Source organism: Cololabis saira, chromosome 12 (assembly GCF_033807715.1).
Source record: "Cololabis saira isolate AMF1-May2022 chromosome 12, fColSai1.1, whole genome shotgun sequence".
NCBI classification, from domain to species: Eukaryota; Metazoa; Chordata; class Actinopteri; order Beloniformes; family Belonidae; genus Cololabis; species Cololabis saira.
This window is the reverse complement of record NC_084598.1, coordinates 8079508-8105976: the sequence shown is the minus strand read 5'-3', so window position 1 is coordinate 8105976 and position 26469 is coordinate 8079508. Positions and strand designations below refer to the sequence as shown.

The following is a 26469-nucleotide window of genomic DNA, read 5'->3' as shown; positions in this document are numbered from 1 at the left end:
TGTGATGTGGAAGAGTGAACACCGAAAGCTAAAACTGCTGGCGGATTATTAAACCGAGGAGGTTTATAGCTTTTTGTCTCGGTTGCCCACGAGCATCAGTCGGCGTGTGCGCCGAGGTACAGTAGCTGATGCTGACTGCATTATTCAGGAAAAAGCCCAGATTAACCAGGTTGTTATTTCTGGAGCTGCATGTGGGTAAACATACCGGCTCCTTCCAAACAGCACTTTCACATCCCACTGCGTTTAGGTGTGTGAGATGATACGCCGTGTTCAGCAGCTCGTCCCCATGCTGCTCCATTTTCCTGTGCTTTGAAAGCAGAGCTGAGGCATACACAGAAACAGGCTTAATTATACCGCTTTTTTGAGTCAAACATAGAATTATTATGTGTTGTTGCACTATTTTCAGTGATGTTATTCTGCAGAGTAAATCCATGTTAAAGTTCCTGAATGAAAGACGGACTATTACAGGCATGAATCAGCGAGCTAGAGCATCCATCACTGTTACTAATATGTTTTCCAAACAGTGTAATTCCAGTGTTTTGGAAACATGTCAGCACTAATGAATGTTTGTCCAACGGTGACCGTCTACCAGAGCTCAGACGCTGCTCTTTTTTAAAAAATTGTTTCTTTATTTGGAAAGGATAAGTAGATAAAACGGTACAGCAATATTCAAGTAAATGAAAATGAATGGTAGTAGTAATAGTCATAGTTGGCGGGTTTGTCCTCCTTTGAGCTTTATAGAGTCCAGTTTCACAGACAATTAAAGTTTCACAGCACTTATGGAAGGAAAACAACAATGGGAGGTGAATCCTGCTCCTTAAGCATCAGAAAAACCACATTCACTTGGATAGGACTCTGATACAATACAACTTAGTTTAACTGTTTACATGAACTATGAACAGAAATCAGGGGTTACCCGCCGCTGCTGTTGAGAAATTAATCATAAAACCCAGTCAAAGGTTAAATCAACATAATAGTACCAGTGAAATCAAATAAAATCTGCTCTCATGGGGGTGATAAATACGATCCAGATAGGGAACGTGTACTTAAACTGAATATCACATGGCCTAATGGCCAGTGTTTAGAGGAGCTGCTCTGAAAATAGGAGGCTCATCAATAGAACATGTGTCTCCTTCATGGCTGATGCTTGTGTTTTATATGCATGCACAACACGAAGCTGTCATGGCTGGAGGTTGGATGCTACATGTACATGTAACATTGTCGGGTTAAATCAGGGGTCGGCAACCCGCGGCTCTTTAGCGCCGCCCTAGTGACTCCCTGGAGCTTTTTCAAAAATGTATGACTTCTTTTTCTTTTTTTCCTTTTTTTCTTCTTTTTTCTTCTTTTTTTCCTTTTTTTCTCTTTTTTTTCTTCCTTTTTCCTTTCCTTTTTTATTCTCGACATTTTGACTTTTTGCTCGACATTTTGACTTTTTTCTCAACATTTCGACTTTTTTCTCAAGATTGTACTTTAATCATTAATCTTGACATTTCAACTTTTTTCTTGAAATTTCGACTGTTTTCTCACCATTTTGACTTTCTTCTCGACATTTTGACTTTTTTCTCGACATTTCGTCTTTTTTCTCGACATTTTGTCTTTTTTCTCGACATTTCGTCTTTTTTCTCAATATTTCGACTTTTTTCTCGACATTTCGTCTTTTTTCTCGCAGTGCACAATGAAAAAAAAAATCTTCCCCCAGTTCTAACTAATATAGATACATGGAGCATGTGTTGCCTTCATTCTAATGCTTATACAAGACTTTTCATTTTTTGCAGCTCCAGACATATTTGTTTTTTGTGTTTCTGGTCCAATATGACTCTTTCAACATTTTGGGTTGCAGACCCCTGGGTTAAATCAACTACTGTAGTTACAACATAATAGCACCAGTGAAATCAAATTAAATCTGCTCTCATGGGGGTGATGAATACGATCCAGACGCTGCTCTTGTTACCGTCTTGCAGTGCACAGCTCCCATGTCCCACGGCTCGTCCCAGCCTGCTCTGGACCAAACCTCCCAGCAGCTGCCCCACCCCGGCCCCCAGGCCGCCACGCAGCAGCAGCTCCAGCAGCTCCAGCAGCTCCAGCAGAGACCAGACATGATCACCAGCATGGACGCCCTGGGCCAGCCGGAGCTGCCCCCCCCCACCGTACTCCCCCTCTCCGCCAACACCCTGCGCTCATCCTCGCCCAAGCCGGACGCGTCCGAGCTCTACCTCAAGTCCAAAGCCCTTCTGGACAGCAAGCGTGAGTGATCGTGTGTAGATACTAGGCCTGTGTTGAAAAAAATCGATTTTCCGATTCTAAATCGATTCTCATATTAATTCCTAAAAATCGATTAGTATGTCTAAAGATCGATTTTTCATCATTACATTACAACTTCTGGTATTCTTTTGTTTATACCCAAAAAAGGAATGTTTTGTTGGACACAAGAATAACTGCTGCCATGTTTTTGCCTTTAAATATGTTTAAAGGTATGAAAACATTAAAGTTTTCAGTTATATTTGCATGAATTGTTTCTTTGCTTTATATACTGTCTTGGGGTTACATTTGCATAAAATGATAAAAACCGAATTCTCAAAAATGGGAAAAAATAAAAGCGATTTCATACGGCAGTTCCATCAGCATTCTGGGAGCTGATTGGTCCTTACAGCATCATTAGCTGCCAATACTTGCTGTTGAACCTCAATATAATACTAGCATTAATATGTTGCATAACTACACAGTCATATAATTCATGTAACAGCTCAAAAAACAGTTAATAACACTAACCCAAATCAATATCGAAATCGGATCGAATCAAAGCGTGATAATCGATTCTGAATCTTTAGAATCGGAATCAAATCGATTCTTGACATTTAAATCGATCCCCAGCCCTACTAGATACACTCGTTATTTAGAGTTTTGTGGCTGGTCTGAACTGATGTCAGTTGTAATAAACTCATTCTAATACTAAACAGCTAAAAAGTCATCCTTACGAAGAATAACGCTCTCAAAAAGTAGTCAAAACAAATGAGCGTCGTACATCAGCTCGTTTCAAGTTCTCAGATTCATCTGAAGTTTGCTTCTTCTTAACTTATCCACATTTTATTCATCTTATATACGGGTTTTTAATGATTTCCTTTCTATTTGCTGAAACGAAACCATTCATGCACATATATTCCTACATCTTCCTACATCTTTGTACATGTCTCGGTTTGGATGCCTTGATGAACATTAGCCACTTCAGTGACATCAGGGAGTCATTGTTATATGTTAGCTCCCCTTGGTGATCAATATAGTATTATTGAATAGAAGTGAATAAAATCCCACATCCATCCACTGCCCTTTAAAGAAAGTCCTCTTGCAGTTAAGGACTTAAATCCATGCTGCCCGCCCAAGTGGTTATGCTTAAAACTAAAATATATGTTCGCAAGGACATGCTTCTGTACAAATTAAGAATAAAAACACTATAGTGAAAAAACGTTCAGTCTGAGCTTGTCATCACGGATTTATGTAATGGTTGTCTAAAGCTCACGCGTATAGCAAAAAGACAAAAATTTAACATCACTTTGCATGTCCTTCGAGGTAAACTAATGTATTTAAAAAGGATTTGGAGGGTTTTATAAATATTCATGCATGAAAGGATAAAGTAATTTCATCTTCTTAATGGAAAGCTGATCTTGTCTGTTTACCTGTTTTGAATCAGAGCTGTTAATAATGTGTCTTCTTCCTCTGGGTAGCTGCTAATTCCAAGGACCTGGATGTGTTTATCAAGAGGAACCAGGAGTCGGGCTTTGGGTTCCGAGTGCTGGGAGGAGAAGGACCAGATCAGCCGGTGAGCAGCGTCGCTTAAAAACTACTGCTGCACCACTGCAGGCCAAAATACAGATGCCAATAAACATGTAGATATATAGATTTATATTATGGATATAGATATGTCTTCTGTAGGTATGTATATAGATATATTGAGTTATATTATACGTACAGTATTTATATATCTATATCTCTATTAATATATATTGATTTATAGTTATTCAAGTATATTGTTATACCAATGCTGTCTATTTGTTCTCTATTATATTGTAGTATTATAGTAAAGTAATGATAATGTAATACTATACATTATAATTACTTCTATTATTATATACATATATAGTAGCACAACTAAATGCTGGGCGTTTGTTTTCTTTTCTTTCGTTTGCTTTGATTTGTTTTGTTTTTGACTATATTTATATATACATAAGAATGTATGTAAGATTCAGGGGTAGGACTGGATAAGTGTTTACTTCAATCCATGATATATATATATATATATATATATATATATATATATATATATATATATATATATATATATATATATATATATATATATATATATATATATATAATTTTTTTTTTTTTTTTTTTTTTTTTTTACTTTTTTTTATTCTTTTTTTATCCTTTTTTTGCGAAATCAAAATTCAAATCAAACTGTGTGGAGCTCAAAAACCCCAGTGAAACACCAAAAAGCCAGTTGCTGATCCTGGAAGTTGAAAGCTGTACGGTGGTCGGACGTTCTTATAAAACAGCAAGCCTGAGGCGTTAAGTGTCTGTTTCTGATCCCAGTAGTCTCTAACATCTGCCTCCTCTCCCTCCTCTCCCCAGGTTTACATCGGGGCCATCGTCCCCCTGGGGGCGGCTGAGAAGGATGGGCGGCTGCGGGCCGGAGACGAGCTGCTCTGCATAGACGGGGTCCCAGTCAAGGGCAAGTCCCACAAGCAGGTCCTGGAGCTGATGACCAACGCGGCCCGCAACGGTCAAGTCATGCTCACAGTCCGCAGGAAGCTGGCACACCCAGGTACGCCTGCTTTTGTATCAGCTCTACGTCTCCCTGAGGTCGTTCAAGGGCAGGGTCTCCACCCGTCCCTTAAATACGGTGTCGTGCCAAAAAGTGACTGCCTGCCAGAATCTGATTTCTCCCCTGAAAATGGGTCTTTTCACCTGCCAAAAATTGATTGAAGTATAATACAGTTAATGAAAAGTTGTTTCTGCCTAAATATGATTTGATCTCATTCTTGAGCTTCATAATCTGAAAATCTGACGTTTTAGCGCTACCGCTCAACGGGCTGCTGTGCGCGCTCCCGCAGCCAGAAATCAGATTCTGGCAGGCAATCACTTTTTGGCACGACAACGGAATTGTTATGTAATTGGGAATTAAAAGTTGCGTTTCGTATATAATTTTCGAAAATTTGAATATATTGCAAAACTTCATTCGTAGTAAATTCAGCTAAAGGTGAAACAATTACATTATTTCCCACTACATTCAAAGTGAGATATTTCAAGCCTTTATTTGTTATAATTTTGGTGATTACGGCTCACAGTTTATGAAAACCCCAAATAAAAAATCTAAAAAAATTTGAATATTTTATGAAATCAATAAACAATTCAATCATCAAAATTATAACAAATAAAGGTTTAACATATCTTGCTTTGCATGTAATGAGACTATGTAATATATTAGTTTCACCTTTTTAAGTTGAATTATTGAAATAAAGTAACTTTAACACCATATTCTAATTTTCCGACCTTCACCTGTAGGTTATATTTATATTTACCTGCATACAGTACATCTTGGTCGATGTGACATACAGTTTCATTTCATTCATTTCAGTTGCTATATGGTTGGCTGTCTGTACAGTCATGCAAGTTTATATGTAATTAAAGGACTTTAGACTTTAAATCAAAGCATTTTGTTACATGCATACATACTTACATACAATACATTTCTATGCAGTTTAGACGTTTTGGGGACGTCCCTTTTTTTTGGCGCCTGTGCTGCTGAAATCGGTGCGTCCCTTATTTCTATTTCTGAAAGGTGGCGACCCTATTTAAGGGCCAGTTCCTCACTTCCTCCTTCACCTGAGCTCAGTGTGCTAGAGGAGAACATCCGAGGAAAAGCTTTGATCAGTAATCTTTGAAACGTGTATTAGGCTAATTCCTTGCTGAAAGATTAGAACAAATTACGTTTGATAAAAATCGTTCTTTAAGCATGCTCTGCCAGGCAGATATATTGTCCTGAAGAGGAAAAAATACATTTTGGAAGGAGGACATTCGCTTAAAAGACAGCAAATAGAAGGAAAATACAGTAAAGTGACGGGAGAAACCATGAATAAGAAATTTCAGCTGGTGTAGTAGGTCTTTACAGATGACGGAAAACAGAATATGCTTTTTTTCCCCTCTCCATTCCAGCATATGCCCCTGCTGTGTTCAGGCTGGGTAACTCTTACAGATAGCCTCTTTGCAAACAGCACAGAACTGAAATGACTTTCCATTTGGACTTAGCAGAATTAAGCATCAGTCATGAAGGGTTCGTGCCTTCATTACAGAGTCCCTGAAGCTGCCTCGTAAACCAGTCCACAGCAGTAATTTACTGATAGTAGCTGTCAGAAAATATAGACTGCAGAATAAACATGCCAGTGAGGAGAGATTGAAGTATATCTGGTTGAGAATAATTACAATGAGTTTGAACTCAGTCCTGCATGTTGATCCGTCAGTCAGCAGAGGCTTTGTCTTTGATTAAGATGATGTTTTTGGGGTTTATCCCTGAGATAATTCCAGCAAATTGTGAACATTGTGACAAGTAATTTTTCCAGGAAAACAAATTAATGTCAGATAAACGGGAGTAATGGAATAAGTTGTTGGTGAAAGTGGCGGGTTCTTCCTCAGATACGATTAATGTTACCCTCGATGTGTTAACACGGTTTTGTAAGGAGTATTAGGGCCAGGCAGGAGAAAAATAAAATTAATATTTTAGAGGAGGAAAATTTTTCTTTCATTATGCACTTCGAGAAAAAAGTACAATTTCGATAAAAAAGTCAAAATGTCGAGGAAAAAAAGTTGAAATGTCGAGAAAAAAGTTAAAATGTTGAGATTAATGTTCAAGTACAATTTCGAGAAAAAAGTCGAAATGTCCAGAAAAAAGTTGAAATGTCGAGATTAATGTTCAAGTACAATTTCAAGAAAAAAAGTCAATGTTGAGGAAAAAAGTTAAAATTTCGTGAATAAAGTTGAAATGTTGAGAGAAAAAAGGCGAAATTTTGACTTTATTCTTGAAATTGTATTTCAACATTAATCTCCACAAGTGTGAGCTGCAAGAAATGGATAAGTATCTGCTATACAGTATGTACAACAATTCTTTAAACAAAAAACATCAAAAATGTACGCAAGAGTATTAGGGCCATGCAGGAGAAAAAATATTTGAGAGGGGAAGATTTTTTTTTTATTGTGCAAAAAAGTTGAAATGTCAAGAAAATAGTCGAAATGACGAGATTAATGTTGAAATACAATTTCAAGAATAAAGTCAACATTTCAAGAATAAAGTTGAAATTTCGAGAATAAAGTTGAAATACATTTTGACTTTTTTCTCGAAATTGTACTTCAGCATTATTCTCGACATTTCGACTTTTTTCTCGACATTTCGACTTTTTTCTCAACATTTCGACTTTTTTCTCAAAGTGCACAATAAAAAAAAATCTTCCCCTCTCAAATATTTTTTCTCCTGCATGGCCCTAATACTCTTCCGTAGTTTTGTCAGCAACTGTGATCTATTTCTCTGTTATTTCTGTGGGTCAGACGGAGACGAGGACGACGTCAGTCAGCAGCCCCAGCAGGGACCGACTCACATCGCCGGCTCTCCCAAGATTCCTCGTGTTGAGCCACCAAACCCGGTCCAAGCTGCCCAGCCGTCCCGGCCGGAGCGCTACGACATCACGCTGCAGCGCAGGGACAACGAGGGCTTCGGTTTCGTCATCCTCACATCCAAGAACAAGCCCCCACCAGGAGGTAGGAAACCGGTGAAACACGCCAGTGTTTCACCGTCCAGCTCCAGGAAGAGACTGTCCCTCTTTCAGCTCACCTGGATACATGAATAGTTCATTACCAGACTCCTATAAGCCTTGATGATGAGCTGAAAAACACAACAGCAACAGGGTTGAATGCAAAAGAATAAAAACCGCAATTAAAGGAGCATGAGGCAGGATTGAGGCAGGATTTATGAAAAAAATGTGTATACGTTTTAAGTTTTCTAGTAATAATGTCAGATGAAGCGTTCCAAACCAAAAAGAATGAGCCCTCTAGTGTATCTCTCCTTTGCCTTGAACAGGCTGTGTGCTGCAAAATGTGCTGCAATTCCGGGCCAGAATTTCCCGCGCTGTCCTGTGGATGTGACGTCACATGACGCTGCATGCGCGTTCTCCCCGTTCTCCTGTGCCGGCTTCACTGTTGGCTGCAGTGCCACCGACGGCCGTCGAGAGTCTGATTTCTTAAAAGGAGCCTCATGCTCCTTTTAAATATTGTTTTTAAGTGAGAAAAAGAAATCTCCATTAGTTTCCTGGGTGTGACCTTGACTGAAGGATACAGGACGTGTCTCTATTGGCCAATCAGAACAACAGAAGCCGTATCTCAGCAACATCCGGCCAGACACTTGAGTGGCAGTTAATGAAACTCTTCCTGGTGGTAATATAAGACAGGAAGGTTGTAAAGATGCTGCAGTTACTTTTAGCTTTGTGGATTTGGACGATGCTAAAAGAGGTCTTACATCCTCTCGGTCAGTCCTGCCCAGGAAACTCAGCACAGCATCTTGCAAAGCCTATGGAATCACAGATTAAACTTTCACATTTGCAAATAAAAAGTTTTAATATTACATGAAAAACCTTTGGATAAGCAGGAAAAACAAGTCTGATTCACACACATTCACAGTCACATTATTACCAAACTTTTTAATTTCAAATAATAATAGAAGTTGCTTTAACAAGAAATTGAAAATGTATTGGTTTACATATGGGATACCTTGAAGACAATTGTTAAGTGCTTCTTTCTGGTGAATTGAGTTGGGTTATCTGAGATCCCAAAAGGTAAGGAGAGTTCTGTTTTGTCTCTCCACTTTTTTTTTCTTGTATTTTTATTTAAGTATTGGTTTATTTTTCTTCAACCAAGAAGTAAATAATAGAGCTGCTGTATGAAAGGATTGTTAGTATGAATGTTATGGAAGTGTATTGTCTGTAATATGTGTCTTAAGATGAAAATATTGTTTGAAAATGTAATATTAGGACCCCAGGAAGAATAGCTGTATCTAATGGTGGATCCAAATAAACAAACAAACACACAACACTTTTTTTACTTCCAATAAAATAATTTAATTAAAGTTAGGAAAAGAAAATCTGATTCACACACACCCTTTTTTTTTTCTTTTCTTCCAATAAAACAATTTAATTCAAGTCTCTATAATTCTGCTCTCAAACCAATCTTTTGATTGACATATGTCATCGGTCTCATTTAAAGGAGCCGTCTGTAAGAAATGGCCAAAACTGGTACTGCAGTCACTTTCAAAATATTGTTGAGCGGCGTGTACCCTCCCCCTCCTCCCCCCGACCAGAGGTTGCCAGGTAGGCTGCAGAATGCAGCAGGAACGTAGGCTGCCATGGCTGCCATAATTAGAGCCGAGCTGGCAACCCGGATGCCGAAACATTACTGACTTGGTGATTGGGAGATAGGTGGAGGGTGGAGCTTCAGAAACAATACTGACTTGGTGATTGGGAGACAACATAAACATCAGTTGAGGGCTGCAACTCCTCTTTTTAAACTGGAATATCCTGGCTTGAGTGCTGTTGTCAGTGACATAAGTATTTGAAATGAACATGATTTTTAAATGTCTGTTGACATATCGGGGTCATTTTATGATTCGTTTTATTATTGCTCTTACATACATCTCCTTTAAAACTTGTTGCACAGATACATTTGCTTTAGATCTTTACATTTTATTTAAATGTCTCTGTGTGTGTAAGATGTGTCATGATTTTAGGTTCACTGATTCAGAGCTGCAAATGCTGAACATCTCTCTCCATCTCTGTGTCTGCTCCAGTCATCCCTCACAAGATCGGGCGGATCATCGAGGGCAGCCCCACGGACCGGGCGGGCCGGATGAGAGTGGGGGACCGCATCTCTGCCGTCAACGGCCTCTCCATCATGGACTTGTCCCACAACGATATCGTTCAGCTCATCAAGGACGCCGGCACTTCAGTCACGCTCACCGTGGTGCCGGAGGACGGTAGGCTGGTCTCATTCCAGTTAGGCCGATCTGCTAAAGAGAACGTCCGGGTTTTTTCCCGGGACTAGGATGATGGGAATGTTGACGCGCTGTGTGTTCTTCCAGACAGCGCTCCCACATCTGGAACCAACTCAGCCAAGCAGAGCCCGTTAGCTCATCACAGAGCTGTAGGACAGCAGCCCCCCACCTACACAGACAGGTACGCACACAGTTATCACGCACAAGTGTGGGCTGGAAGAAATGGATAAGTATCTGCTACATGTACAACAATTCTTTAAACAAAAAACATCAAAAATGTACGCAAGAGTATTAGGGCCATGCAGGAGAAAAAATATTTGAGAGGGGAAGATTTTTTTTTTATTGTGCACTTTGAGGAAAAAAGTCGAAATGTCAAGAAAAAAGTCTAAATGACGAGAATAATGTTGAAATACAATTTCAAGAATAAATTCGACATTTCAAGAATAAAGTTGAAATTTCGAGAATAAAGTTGAAATACATTTCGACTTTTTTCTCGAAATTGTACTTCAACATTATTCTCAACATTTTGACTTTTTTCTCAACATTTCGACTTTTTTCTCAACATTTCGACTTTTTTCTCGAAATTGTACTTCAACATTATTCTCAACATTTCGACTTTTTTCTCAACATTTCGATTTTTTTCTCAACATTTTGACTTTTTTCTCGAAGTGCATAATGACAAAAAAAATCTTCCTCCTAATACTATTCCGTACAAATGACATGTTCTATTTAACATTTTAAGCAATGTTTTTTTTTACTATTTTTAAGTGAAAAAAAGGATGCTCATTTGGACAGCTCAGGTTACTTCACAAGTTTCACCAAAATGTAATACCCTTATCTTTATATGGCCAGATTAAATCATGTGGCTATTGCAGATGATCAATTATTAATGCAGATTGATCAGACAGATGTGGACCGTGAGCCACACACAGAGCCCTCCCTCCCTCCACCAGTTCCTCACCACCTCACAAGCCTCACCAGTATGTTTTTGTAGCGGATGTTGGAGGAAGCTGGGACACCCAGAGAAAACCCACGCTGCCTCGGGGAGAACAAGCCCCCCAGGCGGGATCTGAACCAGCAGCCTCCTCGTGCTGCAGCAGTGCTGATCCCCCGCCGCTGCTGCGTTGAAAATGCAAATATTCAAGCTTCCGACTTTCAGAGTCTCCGGTTAATCACAGCATGTCCTCCTCTAAGCGGCGGCGTGGCGCTGTGAAAGAGAACATAATTAATTCCCATAAAGCATGACAAGGAGAAAAGTGTATTAGTCAACCATTTCCTTACTTTCTAATGAAATTAGAGAGCTATTGAAGATCTTTTCTTTTAAAAGTGAAGTGAAACGTGATAGTGGGGGATCACTGTGGGTAAATCCTACCCAAACCTGGACGAGGAGGGAGGAAGGTCTTTCTGATGTCAGCACAAAATTCAGCTGGGGCTGCAAAAACACCACTAAACAAGCGTGATTCATTCCTCTGAAATGAAGCAGAGAAATGGAACTTTTAAGCCCAAACGGGCACATATATCTTTAGAAGTAGGTTTGCTGGATTTAACTTGAAGAATTCTCCAGCTTTGTAGCTCCTGGGTTGATTCATCATGCTTTTGGGCTGGTGATGAACTCCAATGGAAACACTGCAGATGAAAAGAGCCTCGCGTCTCCAACCTAACAATGATCCTAAATGGGACATCAAAATGTGAGGGATTTCACAACTTTCCATACTCCTCCAATCAAGCTCAAGAGAGCCTCCTGAGCAAAACAACCCACAAATGTCACAGATATTTCATGTTCCTCTGGCCAATATAAGTTTAAAGGAGCATGAGGCTCCTTTTAAGAAATGAGACTCTCTAGCGCCACCCTTCGCCACGACGGCCGCCGGGGGTACTGCAGCCAACAGTGAAGCCGGCACGGGAGAACGGGGAGAACGTGCATGCAGCGTCATGTGACGTCACATCCGCAGGACAGCGCGGGAAATTCGGGACCGAATTGCAGCACATTTTGCAGCACACAGCCTGTTCAAGGCAAAGGAGAGATACACTAGAGGGCTCATTCTTTTGGGTTTGGAACGCTTCATCTGACATTATTACTAGAAAACTTAAAATGTATACGGATTTTTTTCATAAATCTTGCCACAATCCGGCCTCAAGCTCCTTTAACTAGAGAATATGCACTTTTTCCCTTAACATTGACACCATTTCCAGAGGTCTTGATTTGATTTTGTACATGTAAAAGACAACAATTAAAAGAGAAGATAAGAAAACAAAACAAACAAAAAAAACAAAGAATTTCATCCTTTAACACTTCATATCTTAATTTACATGTGGAAAAAGGAGTAGGAAGAAGTGTAAACTTATTTATTCCTACCCCCATTCACTAATCATGTATTAACAAGTATTTATAATAACTAACTATACTATAATTATACTCACACACATACCTATGCATACACATAATTGAGTATTTCTATATATTTGTACACACATGCCCATATAAATATTTATATAAATATACGTATTTACACTATACTATCTCTAACTCCATCTGCTCTATATCTATATCTGCATACACACATATACACATACATATTTACACACATATATACATATATATATATATATATTTATATATATATATATATATATATACCGTATTTTCCGCACTATAAGGCGCACCTAAAAGCCTTTAATTTTCTCAAAAACCAGCAGTGCGCCTTATATATGATCATTACGGTAATTTCTGTTACTGTAGTCAGGAGGATTGTGGGTAATGTAGTTGGCGTCGCCGAAGTAATGGCGCTAAAAACGTCAGGAATCGGCACAGACGTTCAAGACAACAGCAGCGACGCTGACTCGCATAATGGAGACTTTGACGAGACGGAGCAAAGCTGGTTTTTATTTTGTTAATAAAGTTTGACATATGGTACTTCTTGGTTTTTTTTTTTTGCATTTGCTGTAGGATTTTGTAGCATTTCCTGTAGCGCAGCTCCATCAGTTAGATACGTAACTCAACCCCAGCCACTATAGTATGGTATTTTACCAGATATTTAGTGCGCCTTATAGTGCGGAAAATACGGTACACATATATACACATGCATACATACACATAATTAGCTGCCCATTTCTGTACATAAATATAAACAAATCTACCTGTTCACCAGATAGTGTTATATCAGGCCATCTAAAAGCCGCTAAACCCCTTCCTCTATGTACCTTGTGAAAATCATGTTTTTAAACTAGTTAATGTTTGGACATTGTTTTAATTCTGAATCCTTTCTGTTCCATAGTTTAACTCCACTGACTGATATAGAAAATCTTTTCATTGTTGTTCGTGTTCTGCGAGTCCTAAAATGTAATGAAATGTCTGTGGCACGCTCTGGTCAAAAAGATAACCCTCCTCCGTGCAGCAGGCTTCTCAGCATCTCCTGAATACAGAGTCCTCTAGGAGGAGGAAGATCGTGCCTCTTAAATCATAAATTAGCCCCAAAACTCTCACAATGCCTCCGGTTCTGTGCTACAGTGCAGCACATTAAAATCTCCTCTTCGTCTCCTCGGTCCTTGTTATCCGAAACGACAGCCCTCCCAACTACCTTTTCTATGGGAAAGCAATGAAAATGGGTCAGGTTTATAAGAGAGAGAGAGCCTAGATTCCTCTTTGATCATTCTTTTTAAACAAGATTACCTGTTTCAGAATCTCTAATCCATCGCAGCAGCAGCATGTGCTGCCATGGTTTCCTCGCCTTCACCTGCTCTGTTTCACCACGTATCAGTACATGTTTCTCCCCCTCGTCCTCCGCAGCCCCGCTCCTTCTCTCTTCAATTAATCACCAGCACATGCCTTGGGTCGGCCCGGCTCAGATATGAGCTGTCGGCTCGGCAGCATGACGGGTAGAAACTCTCCTCCACGCGAGGCCCATTAAGGATTCCTCCACTCCTTGGATAGTGGCAGCGCAGCTGAGTTTCCCACAAAGGCTTTGTAATGAGATCTGCGAAGCATTAAAGCATGGCCTTCTTATCTGCGCCTGAAATGTAAGAAACAACATGGTCTTTGAGGGCTTTACGTTCCCTCAGCGTGCCGTGTAATGAAACCAACAGAGAGGCTCACGCTGCTCTCGTGAAGGCGTGGCAACGTAAAGATCACATTGTACACAGTGGAGGAGAGGAAGAGGAAGACTCTTTTCTTTCATGCTCTCTAGCCTTGTTCTCTATAATGAGAGCAATGTTATACTTCTTAATACATTATCAATATACGCAGTACTGGAGTTGAGGGGGGATGAGGGGGGATGGCATCCCCCCTGAAATAAAAACAGTCAAAATCACCCCCCCTTTCCATCCCTTACTGTATGTCATTTCATCAATGAATGTGGTTTTACTGCTATTTCAACATTTAGAGTCATCACCAGAAAAATAACACCAGAAAAATAACTTATTTGACAATTTTCACCTGTTTCAAGTAAATTTTCACTTGAAATAAGTAGGAAAATCTGCCAGTGGGACAAGATTTATCTTCTTATTACAAGCAAAAAAATCTTGTTCCACATAAAAAATTGTTGTTTTTTCCAGTGATGAGTCTTGTTTTAAGTGTAATGAGATTTTTTTACTAAAATGAGGCATTTTAACTAGAAATAGGACAAATATTCTTATTGAGTTTTTGCAGTGATCCATTTTACTTATCCTGTGAAGGATCAAATTTTATTTATATAGCAACTTTCATCCAAGTACATGAAATACAAAGTGCTAACATTTTGACTGAAAAATAAGCATAATAAAAATAAAAACTGGGAGACCAATGCACACTGACATACAATATAGTTAATTAACATTAAATAATGATAAAAGTTCAAGAATTAATGCTAAAAATAATCAGTCCACAACAATAAGATATAACGATAATAAAAACATTACAAGAAATGGATAAATAAATAAAACAAGTACCTGTAAAAAAATGTTAAACAGAAAAAAAAAATGTATAAAATTTGATGCTACATAAAAGCCAGACCAAAGAGATGAGTTTTTAGTTTGAAAATGTCCACATTTCCAGCTCCTCTCAGATCCTCCGGCTGTTTTGGAGCATATTAGTGGCTAAAAGCAGAAATCAGAAATGTTTTTTAAATGATAAACTGCTGTTTTTGTGACACAGACAGCGTACATGTGATTTGAAATTAAAATCAGAGTCAAATGTGACTCCTAGATTTATTGCCTCTTTGCTCGGGTTTACTCCATATATATTTAGTTTAGAGGCCAGCTTGTCTAAATGTCTCAGCTCCTCAAGCCACACGTCCACAAGCATGATGAAAATACTGCTGTTCCTGTTTTTCTTCTATACATTTGCACGTATTAGTGGTTTAGAAGTGTCCGTTGGAGGATCTGTGACTGGGGCATATCGAGTCACACCAACAAGAGCCTGTACCCTCTGTAAATGGGAAGGTTTTATGTATCGGGTCGTTATTTAAAGAAAACGGCGTGTCGTACAATTAGGTCAATCTGACCTCAGATAAACAATAACTCATGAGATGTTACAGCGTGCCATCGTTTATTTAATGACATTTGCAGAAACCTCCCCTTTTATAGAGGTGCTCACACAGTGATGACCAGGGACTTTATTACATTCGGTTATCAGCGCCTGTCTGCCGTTTAATCTCTTATTTCCTAGGAAAGCAACAGTACTTAGTCTTCCACAGATTGCTTCAGTATTTTGGCTCAGTTTTTGGAAATAAAATCTTGTTTTAATTTCACGTGTTTAAGGTTAGTCTAGGATTTTAAATATATATTGTGTATATATATTATGTCCCTAAAAGAGTGTCTTTTTTTATTTTTTTTAACTTCTTTTTATTGGGGTTTTGCATTTTTCAAAACATATAGAAAATTAAAACTGCATGGTTTCATACATAAATATTTTGATACAATATAAAAGAGTGTCTTTTAAGAGATTTCTTACTGTTTTGTTTTCCCACCTCTGTAGTAGAGGTATTCGTAGCCAGGAAGGCATAGCGGCTTCTGTTGCCGTGGGTACTAGGAGTCAAAGAGGAACTGTGGGAAAAAGAAAAGCCAGTGTACAGTATGTACAGTTCAGTGCAGTAATGACTACACAGACCTTTACAAAGGAGAGTTATATAAGTGAACCACTAGCACTTGTTCCAGCAGCAGCAGCTCCTCAGGGTAAAACTCTGCAGTCCTCCTTCTGTTACAAAACAGAAGGACCTTTGAGGACAGTAATACACGCTTTTACTGGATGCAGACGTTGGACAGCTGGTTTGAGAAAGCACCAGAGTATCAGTCTCACATTATGCACTTGGAGAAAAAAGTTGAAATGTTGAGATTAATGTTGAAGTACAATTTTGAGAAAAAAGTCGAAATGTTGAGAAAAAAGTCGAAATGTCGGGATTAATGTTGAAGTACAATTTTGAGAAAAAAGTTGAAATGTTGAGAAAAAAGTTGAAATGTCGAGATTAATGTTGAAGTACAATTTTGAGAAGAAAGTCGAAATGTCGAGAAAATAGTTGAAATGTTGAGAAAAAAGTCGAAATGTCCAGAAAAAGTTGAAATGTCGGGAAAAAAGTCAGAATTTCATGAATAAAGTTGAAATGTTGAGGAAAAAAGACAAAATTTAGACTTTATTCACGAAATTTCAACTTTATTCTTTAAATTATATTTCAACATTAATCCTGACATTTCGACTTTTTCCTCAACATTTCGACTTATTTCTCGAAGTGTACAATAAAAAAAATTCTTCCCCTCTCAAATATTTTTTCTCCTGCTTGGCCCTAATACTCTTCCGTATTATTTCAGAGTAGCCTCAGACTTTTTTCTTTTTTTCTTTTTTTAACCCGCCTTTAAAGATACTGAAACAACAGCTTTAAATCACAAGTGCTTGCACCTCCATGAACTCTTAACATTGTTATTCTTTTCCCATCTCAGTGGAGTTGTTAGGAAACATAACTAAAATTGTCGGGAGTGTGCCGCATTGTGATGCATTTGTGGTCGTGTCTGACGCAGGAACGGCGACTCTGAGGGGAAGCACAGTGTCTCGCCAAGTGAGATGGGAATGCTCATCACGTCAGGCCCCAAGCAGGTGAGCTGAAAGCCAGCGTTATCTTTACAGTATACGGTGTCACCATTCGCAGTGGAACACCTTTGTAATTTTGTCCTTGTGCCCTGGTGTCAACTCACTTCAAACACATCCCTAATTTACATAAACTTATTTAACAGACCATCCAGATTTATCTCCGGCCTGGCAAGGATATTTAATCAAGTGACGGAGTCATAACCGCTCATATTTCTTGTCCGGGAGAACAGGGCTGCTTTGTGGTGGAGCTGGAGCGCAGCCAGCGCGGCTTCGGCTTCAGCCTGAGAGGAGGGAAGGAGTACAACATGGGCCTGTACATCCTGCGCCTGGCCGAGGACGGGCCCGCCCTGAAGGACGGCAGGATACACGTGAGTGTCCGGACCTCTCAGTTCTCTGTCCTCTTGATCAACCAGATGGAACTGTGATCAGATCTCACTCATCAGTCACTGAGGAGCTGCAGGAGGAAACCTGCAGAAGGAAACCTGCAGAAGGAAACCTGCAGAAGGAAACCGGGGCAGCTGCTTCACTCCAGTAGCCTCGGTCATTGACTCCGTTTCCATGCATCAATAACCCTTTTAAAACCCGAATATTGGCAAAAACCCGAATTTGCACGGCCATGTTAACACCAATAACCCCTTTGAATAACCTGAATTTGCTCATATTCAGGTTTTAAAAAATATGACCCCTGGGTTACTCCTTTTAAAAGCCGAATATTACTTAATTAATATTAAACCCGAACGGAATATCCCCATCAACGGAACATTAATTTGTTTTCTGCACATGCTCTGTTCGCAAGGAATCCTGGTCTTTTAAGTCCAGGAAGTTCTTCTAAACACGGCGAAACGCAAGACCACGCCACACTTTTGGAGTGAGGAGGAGACTAATCACTTCATAAATGTAATGAAGGATATGAACATTTTGGCACGGTAGAAAGTACGGGGATAGCGAGACTTACAAGAAGAGGAGCGAAAAATTGCGTCATGACGTTCTCCGCGCGTCGCTGTTTTGATCCAGATATGCCGATTGATTAATTACCATGTAAACGGAATATTCTGAATGTTTCAGTAACCGGAATATTAGCAATAACCCGAATTTTGACTGCATGTAAACGTAGTCAGTGTGGTTGTTCATGGAATCCTTCACTCCTGTCACCACTCCCTGTTATGTTTTGTAACCACGGTTGTTACTAGGCCTGTGTTGAAAAGATCGATTTTCCGATTCTAAATCGATTCTCATATTAATTCCTAAAAATCGATTTGTATGTCTAAAGATCGATTTTTTTTTTTTCATTATTACATTACAACTTTTGGTATTTTTTTGTTTATGCCCAAAAAAGGAATGTTTTGTTGGACACGAGCATAACTAGTGCCATGTTTTTGCCTTTAAATATGTTAAAAGGTATGAAAATATTAAAGTTTTCAGTTATAATTGCATAAATTGTCTATATTTCTTTGCTTTAGGCTATATACCATCTTGGGGTTACATTTGCATAAAATGCTAAAAACCAAATTCTCATGAATGGGGGAAAAAATAAAACCGATTTCCTCCGTCTCTGTTTCCTCCCTGGATCTTTTTGATAATTCTGCCCCACGATGTTTCTGAAAGCAGTTCTATCAGCATTCTGGGAGGTGATTGGTCCTTACAGCATCATTAGCTGCCAATACACTGCAAAAACTCAAAATCTTAACAAGAATATTTGTCTTATTTCTAGTTAAAATGTCTCATTTTTAGTCAAACAAATGTCACTACACTTAAAACAAGTGTCATTACCAGAAACATAACTTGTTATTTGACAATTTTCACCTGTTTCAAGTAGATTTTCACTTAAAATAAGTAGAAAAAATCATTCAAGTGAAAATTTACTTGAAACAGGTGAAAATGGTCAAATAAGTTATTTTTCTGGTAATGACTCTTGTTTTAAGTGTAATGAGATTTTTTGATTAAAAATTAGACATTTTAACTAAAAATAAAACAAATATTCTTGGTAAGATTTTGAGTTTTTGCAGTGTACTTGCTGTTGAATCTCAATATAATACTAGTATTAAGATGTTGCATAACTACACAGTCATATAATTCATGCAACAGCTGAAAAAACATTTTTTATAACACTAACCCAAATCAATATCGGAATCGAATTGAATTAAAGCGTGATAATCGATTCTGAATGCTGACATGGAGTTTAACTTTTGGATCTAAGTAGCAGCTGTCTGTCTGTCTGTCTGTCTGTCGTTCTGTCTGTCCGTCCGTCCGTCTGTGTGTGTCAGTGAAGCAACAAGCTCCTGCACCCTTGTCCGTCTCCGTACCTCAGACCGGGTCTTTGTCTCACACCTTTTCTTCACTCCGCACATTTTCTTGAACAGACTTTTTTTTTGCTTTCGAGCTGTAAAAAAACTGTCCTAAACTTGATCGGCAGGTTGGAGATCAGATCGTGGAGATCAATGGCGAGGCCACGCAGGGCATCACGCACACCCGAGCCATCGAGCTGATCCAGGCGGGAGGCAGCAAGGTTCACCTGCTCCTCCGACCCGGCCAGGGCCTGGTCCCCGATCACAGTGAGTCTCGTCTGACAACCCACCGATCCGCACAGCCGCATATCAACCATGCATAAATCATAGATCATAGACAGCTTCTGTATGGATTTGCCTGATAGCAGGGTCCTTAGTTTCTTTTTTCTTCTGCATGTGTTGCAAGCATCTCTCTTGACCGTTCTCTCCTCTCATCCTATCTCATCACTTCTTTCTTGATCCTGTTTATCTCTATTGCTTCTCTGTTTTCTGCAGTGGCACGGCTGTCTTGTTTTCTACCTTTTTATCTCTTCCTCTTATAGGTCTGAACTCTCCTTCCACCCTCTGCTTCTACATGAAACCAGAGCATCACTAAAGGCCTCACTGCTTTTCTCGGTCTGTCCCTAATAACCTTGGTAAACGTCATTACTCCTATCTTTTGCCTTTGACATCTCTTTTTCAAAGTGGTTCCATCTCCCAGATTTAAGTGTCGTCTATTTCTTACTTCATCCCTTTTACTTGATCGATCTGAGAAAGTTATTTGTAACTCCGTAACAGCCGATGTTCAATAAGCAGCACGTCTGATCTGGAGGGCTGAACTAAAGCAGTGAGTCCTAGAAGAAGGAAAGAGGTTTTTGCAGAAGCAGGCGAAGGCTTCAGGGCCCCGCGAGGGCATTAAAAAAACACGGCGGCTGCCACTGAACACACACACATCTTCCTCATTGTGAGAGGAGGCGGAGAAGTGGAGAAAAGTCCTTAATCAGATATCGATCAGTGAGTGACAAGTGCTAAAAGGATCTGTGTGCATTCACTGGCAGCTCTCCTTTAATTCCAAAGATCAAACTGCTCTGAATTTCTATGAGTTGTTGCTCCTAGAAATCCAAAAAGCTCATCTCAGCACGGCTAAGTCCATCAGTCTTCTTTTTTTCTCTGCTGGTTTTTCTGCTGCTTTTATCTGCCCTGATCCACAGCTGCACAGTTCTTATCAGCTCAGAGGAAAATTGAAGCGTCAGTGCGGGGTGAACTCCTGCACCCGTTCACTGATGGCCATGTCGTCAACAGATGCGTATCTCGGGCAAGACAAATATTTAGATGGGTTCTTGTGGAAAACATGCTATCTATGGTTGTATGTTGGTGTCTGTTGCATGACATTTTAAATTATCCTTCATTTTTTTTTTTTAAGTTGAAAAACATTCCTCTAAAAGCCTGAATTATGGTTCTGCACTGCAAAAACTCAAAATCTTAACAAGAATATTTGTCTTATTTCTAGTTAAAATGTCTCATTTTTAGTCAAAAAATCTCATTATACTTAGAACAAGAGTCATTACCAGAAAAATAACTTATTTGACAATTTTCACCTGTTTCAAGTAAATTTTCACTTGAAATAAGTAGAAAAAATCTGCCAGTGGGACAAGATTTATCTTCTCATTACAAGCAAAAAAATCTTGTTCCACTGGCAGATTTTTCTACTTATTTTCAGAGGTGGACAGAGTACTCGACCCCAGTACTTGAGTAAGAGTACAAATACTACTGGTCAAAATTGACTCCGTTACAAGTAAAAGTAGCTCAGTCAAAATATTACTCGAGTAAGAGTAGAAAAGTACCTGCTTTTAAAGGTACTTAAGTATCCAAAAGTAAATTCTTTTAAATTTACTTTAAGTAAAAGTAAGAGTAAATTTCTTATTTTCCACATCAGTAAATTACTATATTTTTTCTAAATTAATTTAAGGATCTTTTAACACTTGTTTCTGGTTAACTTACGTCAACGTGTTTCTTCATTTCGATGTTGAGTTGTTGAAAGCAGAGAGGTAGTTCTGCTTCGGCAGGCACAATAAACATTTGAAAATAAATGTCTGTGGTTTGTCTGTGCCCTCGTTTTTTACTCGGTCGAACTCAAACATTGAGTTAAGATACGGCCAAGGATTTTGTGAAAGTCCCTGCTCCCAGTCCGGCTCATTATCAGACTCAGACGACTCAGCGGATTGTCTTTCTTCTCCTGACGCAGGCGTAGCCATTGTTGCGGCTCTGTCTTGACAAACGCAGGCTACTTTGGCGGTATCGTTTTGAGGAGGCTTGACGTATTTCCGCTTTACGTACATCCCAGTGGAGAGCGTGCACTGTGATAGGTCTCCTCCTTTGACAAAAACAGCTTGTGTCCAATAGGATTTTAGGGAAGAAGAAAAAAGAGCAGACCTGAAAGTAACGAGTACTTTTCAGCCTTCCTAGAAATGTACTTGAGTAAAAGTAAAAATATTTGTCTTGGAAATGTATTCAAGTAAGAGTAATAAGTACCAAAGAAATCTAATACTCAAGTAAAGTACAAATCGTCTGGATATGTACTTAAGTACAGTACTCAAGTAAATTTACTCCGTTACTGTCCACCACTGCTTATTTTAAGTGAAAATCTACTTGAAACAGGTGAAAATTGTCAAATAAGTTATTTTTCTGGTAATGACTCTTGCTTTTAGTGTAATGAGATTTTTTGACAAAAAATGAGACATTTTAACTAAATAAGACAAATATTCCTGGTAAGATTTTGAGTTTTTGCACGTCAGGCTACGGCGTATGTTTAACGCAGAACCATAATTCAGCCTTTAGGGTCGTTTTTAGGCTCTACTCTTTGCAGTAGGTTCATGCTCAGCTGGATTCTTTCTCATCCTGTCCTGTTTCTTCATCAGGTTCAAAAGGAAAAGTAACCACTCCAAGACTCCCAGCATCTGACGAGCAGTCATCTCCAGCGTCTCCATCCTCGACCTCCCTCTCTACCTCAGAACGGTCCCCATCTTCCCCTAAAACGTCCACCCCGAGCGAGTTCCCGGGCAGGGGAGAGCACGGGATGACGGGATCCCCCGGTGCCGGGCAGGAGCCGAGGGGACGCCACCTCTCCAACTACAACCACAAGCGCGCCACCAGTCCCACCAGTCCCACCAGTCCCACCGCGCAGGCCAGTAAGCCGGGCAGGGGGGACTCCAAGTCCAGCAGTCCCAAAAGAGCTGGCGAAGGATGGACGGATCGTTCCCACAGCCCTCGGAAAACGGAACAGGGACACGGCGCATCTCAGGAGGACACGAACAAGGATAGAAAGGCCCAAAGGCAGAGGGAGCACCACTCCTCTAGTCCGAGGAAGGACTCCAGGAGTGAATACGATCCTGCGCTGCCGTTAAGAAACCTGGAGGAAGCTCAGAGCCCCAGGCACCCGGCCGGACAACAACCCGCCGGCGTTTCGAGATATAAGGGAGAAGACGCAGCGTACCGGCAGGACAGGGAGGCTCCGCAGAGCGGGGACAAAAGTTGGGGGACTGGCGAGCGCCATAGAAGGGGGAAACGGGCGGAGAAAGAGGCAGGGGCTCAGAAACCCCACAGGCCGGGCTCGGACGCCGAAACCGGAACTCTGACTCACAGGAGCGGGAGAGAGCACGGGGAGAGGGAATATTGGGAGAGCAAGTACCAGGGGACGGCTGAAGACGTGAGCAGGAAAGACCCGCGAGGCTCCAGCAGTAGCATCCAGGACCCCGGCCTCAACGGCACCGCCGCCGCTAAGAAGGCCCCCATCACTCCCGGGCCCTGGAAGGTTCCCAGCTCGGCCAGGATCCAGTCCCAGGGGGACGCCACTTATGCAGACATCTGAAATCTCCGCCAGGACTGCGTTTGAAGAGGAAGCCGAGCCTCGTAAGAGGATGGAACGACGGCACTGGAGGCATTTCGGACATAGCAGATCACTGTGTAACCAGCAACATAGCTTCTCATTGATATTTAGTTGTTTTGTTTCACCCAGTTTGCCTCGGACTATTTGCATCAAGCTGCTGAAATCCGTCCCGGCCTGTACCCAAATGAGTGTTTGGACTGTACGATGAAGTGTGTGTGTGTATGAGGGTGTGTGTGTGTGTGTGTGTGTGTGTGAGGAGCTCTGAATGGGATTTCTGAAGTCTTATTTTGTGCAGATCAGAGACTGGCTACAACAGCAGCTTCTGATGGCGCTCACTGTGAAACGGTTTGACAGATGTCTGGATGAAGTGATGAAGTGTTTGCCCTCGCTGCACGACCTGACGAAGGACCCCGCTTCTTTTTTACATTTTTTTTGTCATTTTGAAGGTTTAAATGCATATTCACACACTCAACACGGCTTTCATACAAGACAAGATTGATTGATTGTTCCCGTCTCGAGTGAATGAAGTAAAACGAAAAAAAAAGTGTGATATATGGGTTTCTCCTAAAAATGTGTCTTCTTCTAGGTAGTTTGTTTCTTTTTAAAAACCTGATGAGATGTGAGTTGTACAAGTGCAAGTGCTTTTACATGTGTGAAGACATGAATCCCATTTGGGTGGAAAGACTACCCAGGAGCTTTATATGCATCATGGAGCAGACCAGAAACTTGTGCTTATAGATCTAATATTTGTTACATGTGTGTTGATAATAAAGCATACTGTACTCTAATGAAATTACCGGTAAACAAAGCAGTCAGTTCACCTGTCCATGTCCACGTCCATCCAGGTAGAACCAGAACATGTAGATACGCATCAGCATCTGAAATAATAACACCATAAAGACTATAACTTGTATCTCATGGTCTGCAAAGAGCCTGATTCCTCAAGTGTTTGATCGTGTGTGAATACAAGCAAGGTGAAGGAGCTGAGGCCGGTGTACTTTACATATTACGCTCGCACTGAATATATTTAATCTGAATGTTATTTAACAAAACGATTGCTCATATATTGACATGTAATTAAGATGGATTTAATTACCAGCGCCTGATTGATAAAAGTGACATCTCCGCTTTGATTTACTTAAGAGATCCTTGTATTTCAGTCATAAGTGTAGGCACAAAAACATATCATATTTTTCATTTGGAACCTTAAAAAAAAAAACGTTTTTTATAGTTTTTATTTAGTACTTGGCCTGTATTTCTTATGGATGCTTTTGCTTATTTATTGTCACTGTTAATTTGTGAAAAAAGAAAAATACAGATCTTCCAAAACACTTAGTTTCCATACGTGGTGAAAAGCTGCTGATTCAGTGACTGCACATACACTTGTGCAAAAATGTGAAATAGTCACAATGCTTCTTTTTTTTTTTTTTTTTTTTTTTTTTTGGTCTGATTCAAAATTATTCAAAATGTTCAGTCTCATAGGAGAAAATCATCTGTGCCCTGCTCACAAGACACATGAAGCGTTTCCTACTTCTGTGGACAACAGCCACATCTAGTGGTTGAAACGAGTCCGACAGTCATCAACCTGCCTGCTTTGAGGATAAAAACAAATAACACAAGCATCTATCAGTCTGTGTGATCATGAAACACTTTAATGTCCAATTAACTGTCGACATGATGGGCTGCTCTGTTCTTTACTGTTCATGTCATTACCATGTATGATACTGTGGCCTTTCATTGCTCCCACATACCTGAAAAAAGAAGTCATAGATTTGACATCATAGTAGTTGTATATGTTTATAAATTGTACAGCACCTGTATAGATATTTGCCTTCATGTGGGAAAAAAAAAATCCTCTGTAAATTGTTTCATTATTTTTTTAAGGGAAGCAAGACGAAATGATATACAATGGTTGACAAAGAAATAATTTGGTCATGGCAAACTGTTCATGCACTGATGAATAAAAATGTACTGATTACACAACAGTTTTTTTTTTCTTTTTAAATATCTAGTCTTTTATCTATGTGGAAAGCATTTGTGAGAAAATAGCTACAGTATTTTCCAGAAACTAAAAAAAAAAAGATAAGGTGGCAACATTTATCAAAAATGATCAAAACAGGAATGCAGTTACAAGGGGGAAACATTGATCAGAGGGGGAAAACACAACATTCATCCATTTTTACCGTTGGCTCCATGCGGATCAGGGTTAGGAAGGTCAGTCTGTCCCAGGGGTCGTCTGGTAGGTCTGGATAGGTTGCAAATCTAAAGGTGAAACAAATATATTATTTTCCACTACATTCAAAGTGAGATATTTCAAGCCTTTATTTGTTATAATTTTGGTGATTATGGCTCACAGTTTATGAAAACCCCAAATAAAAAATCTAAAAAAATTAGAATATTTTATAAAATCAATAAACATTGATTTCAGTTGCTAGTATGGTTGGCTGTACAGTCATGCAAGTTCAACGCTATTAAAGCACTTTTAACTTGTTTTTTCATATAAGATAAATACATTTCTATGCAGTTTAGAAGTTTTGGAGATGTCCCTTTTTTTATATCTTTTTTATATCTGCAAAAAATGTGGTGTTTTTGTCATGTTTCTGAAATGCTGCCAGTAATTACACGTGAATTATTAAGCCACCATTTACATCATTTTAGGCGCAACTACGGTTAGTTTAAGTTTTCTTTACTACCTTCCAGCTTATTTAAACGTTTCTTTTCCCTCCGCGAGCTGTGATAAAACCCTAAACCGCTCCCTCTCTTTTTTTTTTTTACTTTTTTTTGTTGACAGGCTATATACAGAAAAGGTACAAAACTTCAGGATAAAGTAACTGCATTTACAAATTAAGGACAGTAAAAATCTAAATAAAATAGAAGGCTTGAGGTTTAAAGGGGAAAAATAAATAAAAACAAAAGATCAGGAAATATTATATTTTTCACATAGGCTTCTCGTTTTAACCGCTCTGGGGTTTACGCTCTGTTTAAGACTGTCGGACTATGATATTAATATAGCTTTGAGAACAATTATATTTGGACGTTGGCTAGCAGATTTAGTACAGTGAATATGATATTTAGCAATAATTAAGAGAAGGTTGATTAAATATACTTTGTCTGGGCTTGTCATATCATTTTTTGATACACCAAATAGTACATGTTTGATGCTCAACTTAAAGGAAGAATC

The 26469-nt window shown here is 39.5% G+C and overlaps 1 protein-coding gene across 5 annotated transcripts in view; it reads left to right on the top strand.

Annotated features, from left to right (window-relative positions):
• Positions 1-24907, top strand: part of magi3a (membrane associated guanylate kinase, WW and PDZ domain containing 3a) — a 231355-nt gene extending 206448 nt beyond the window's left edge. For 2 of the 5 annotated variants that reach the window (XM_061735362.1, XM_061735360.1), the window contains 11 exons: positions 1962-2244; positions 3720-3814; positions 4627-4819; positions 7594-7803; positions 9881-10066; positions 10172-10265; positions 17069-17144; positions 17369-17506; positions 19552-19690; positions 19966-20058; positions 22321-22427. In XM_061735362.1, coding sequence (XP_061591346.1) covers positions 1962-2244; positions 3720-3814; positions 4627-4819; positions 7594-7803; positions 9881-10066; positions 10172-10265; positions 17069-17144; positions 17369-17506; positions 19552-19690; positions 19966-20018 — 1467 coding nt within the window. In that variant the 3' untranslated portion in view covers positions 20019-20058; positions 22321-22427. Of the gene's footprint in view, positions 1-1961; positions 2245-3719; positions 3815-4626; positions 4820-7593; positions 7804-9880; positions 10067-10171; positions 10266-17068; positions 17145-17368; positions 17507-19551; positions 19691-19965; positions 20059-22320 lie in introns of all 5 variants that reach the window. The other 3 variants (XM_061735359.1, XM_061735358.1, XR_009783818.1) reach the window with 2 other exon arrangements.
• Positions 24908-26469: the final 1562 nt, after the last annotated feature.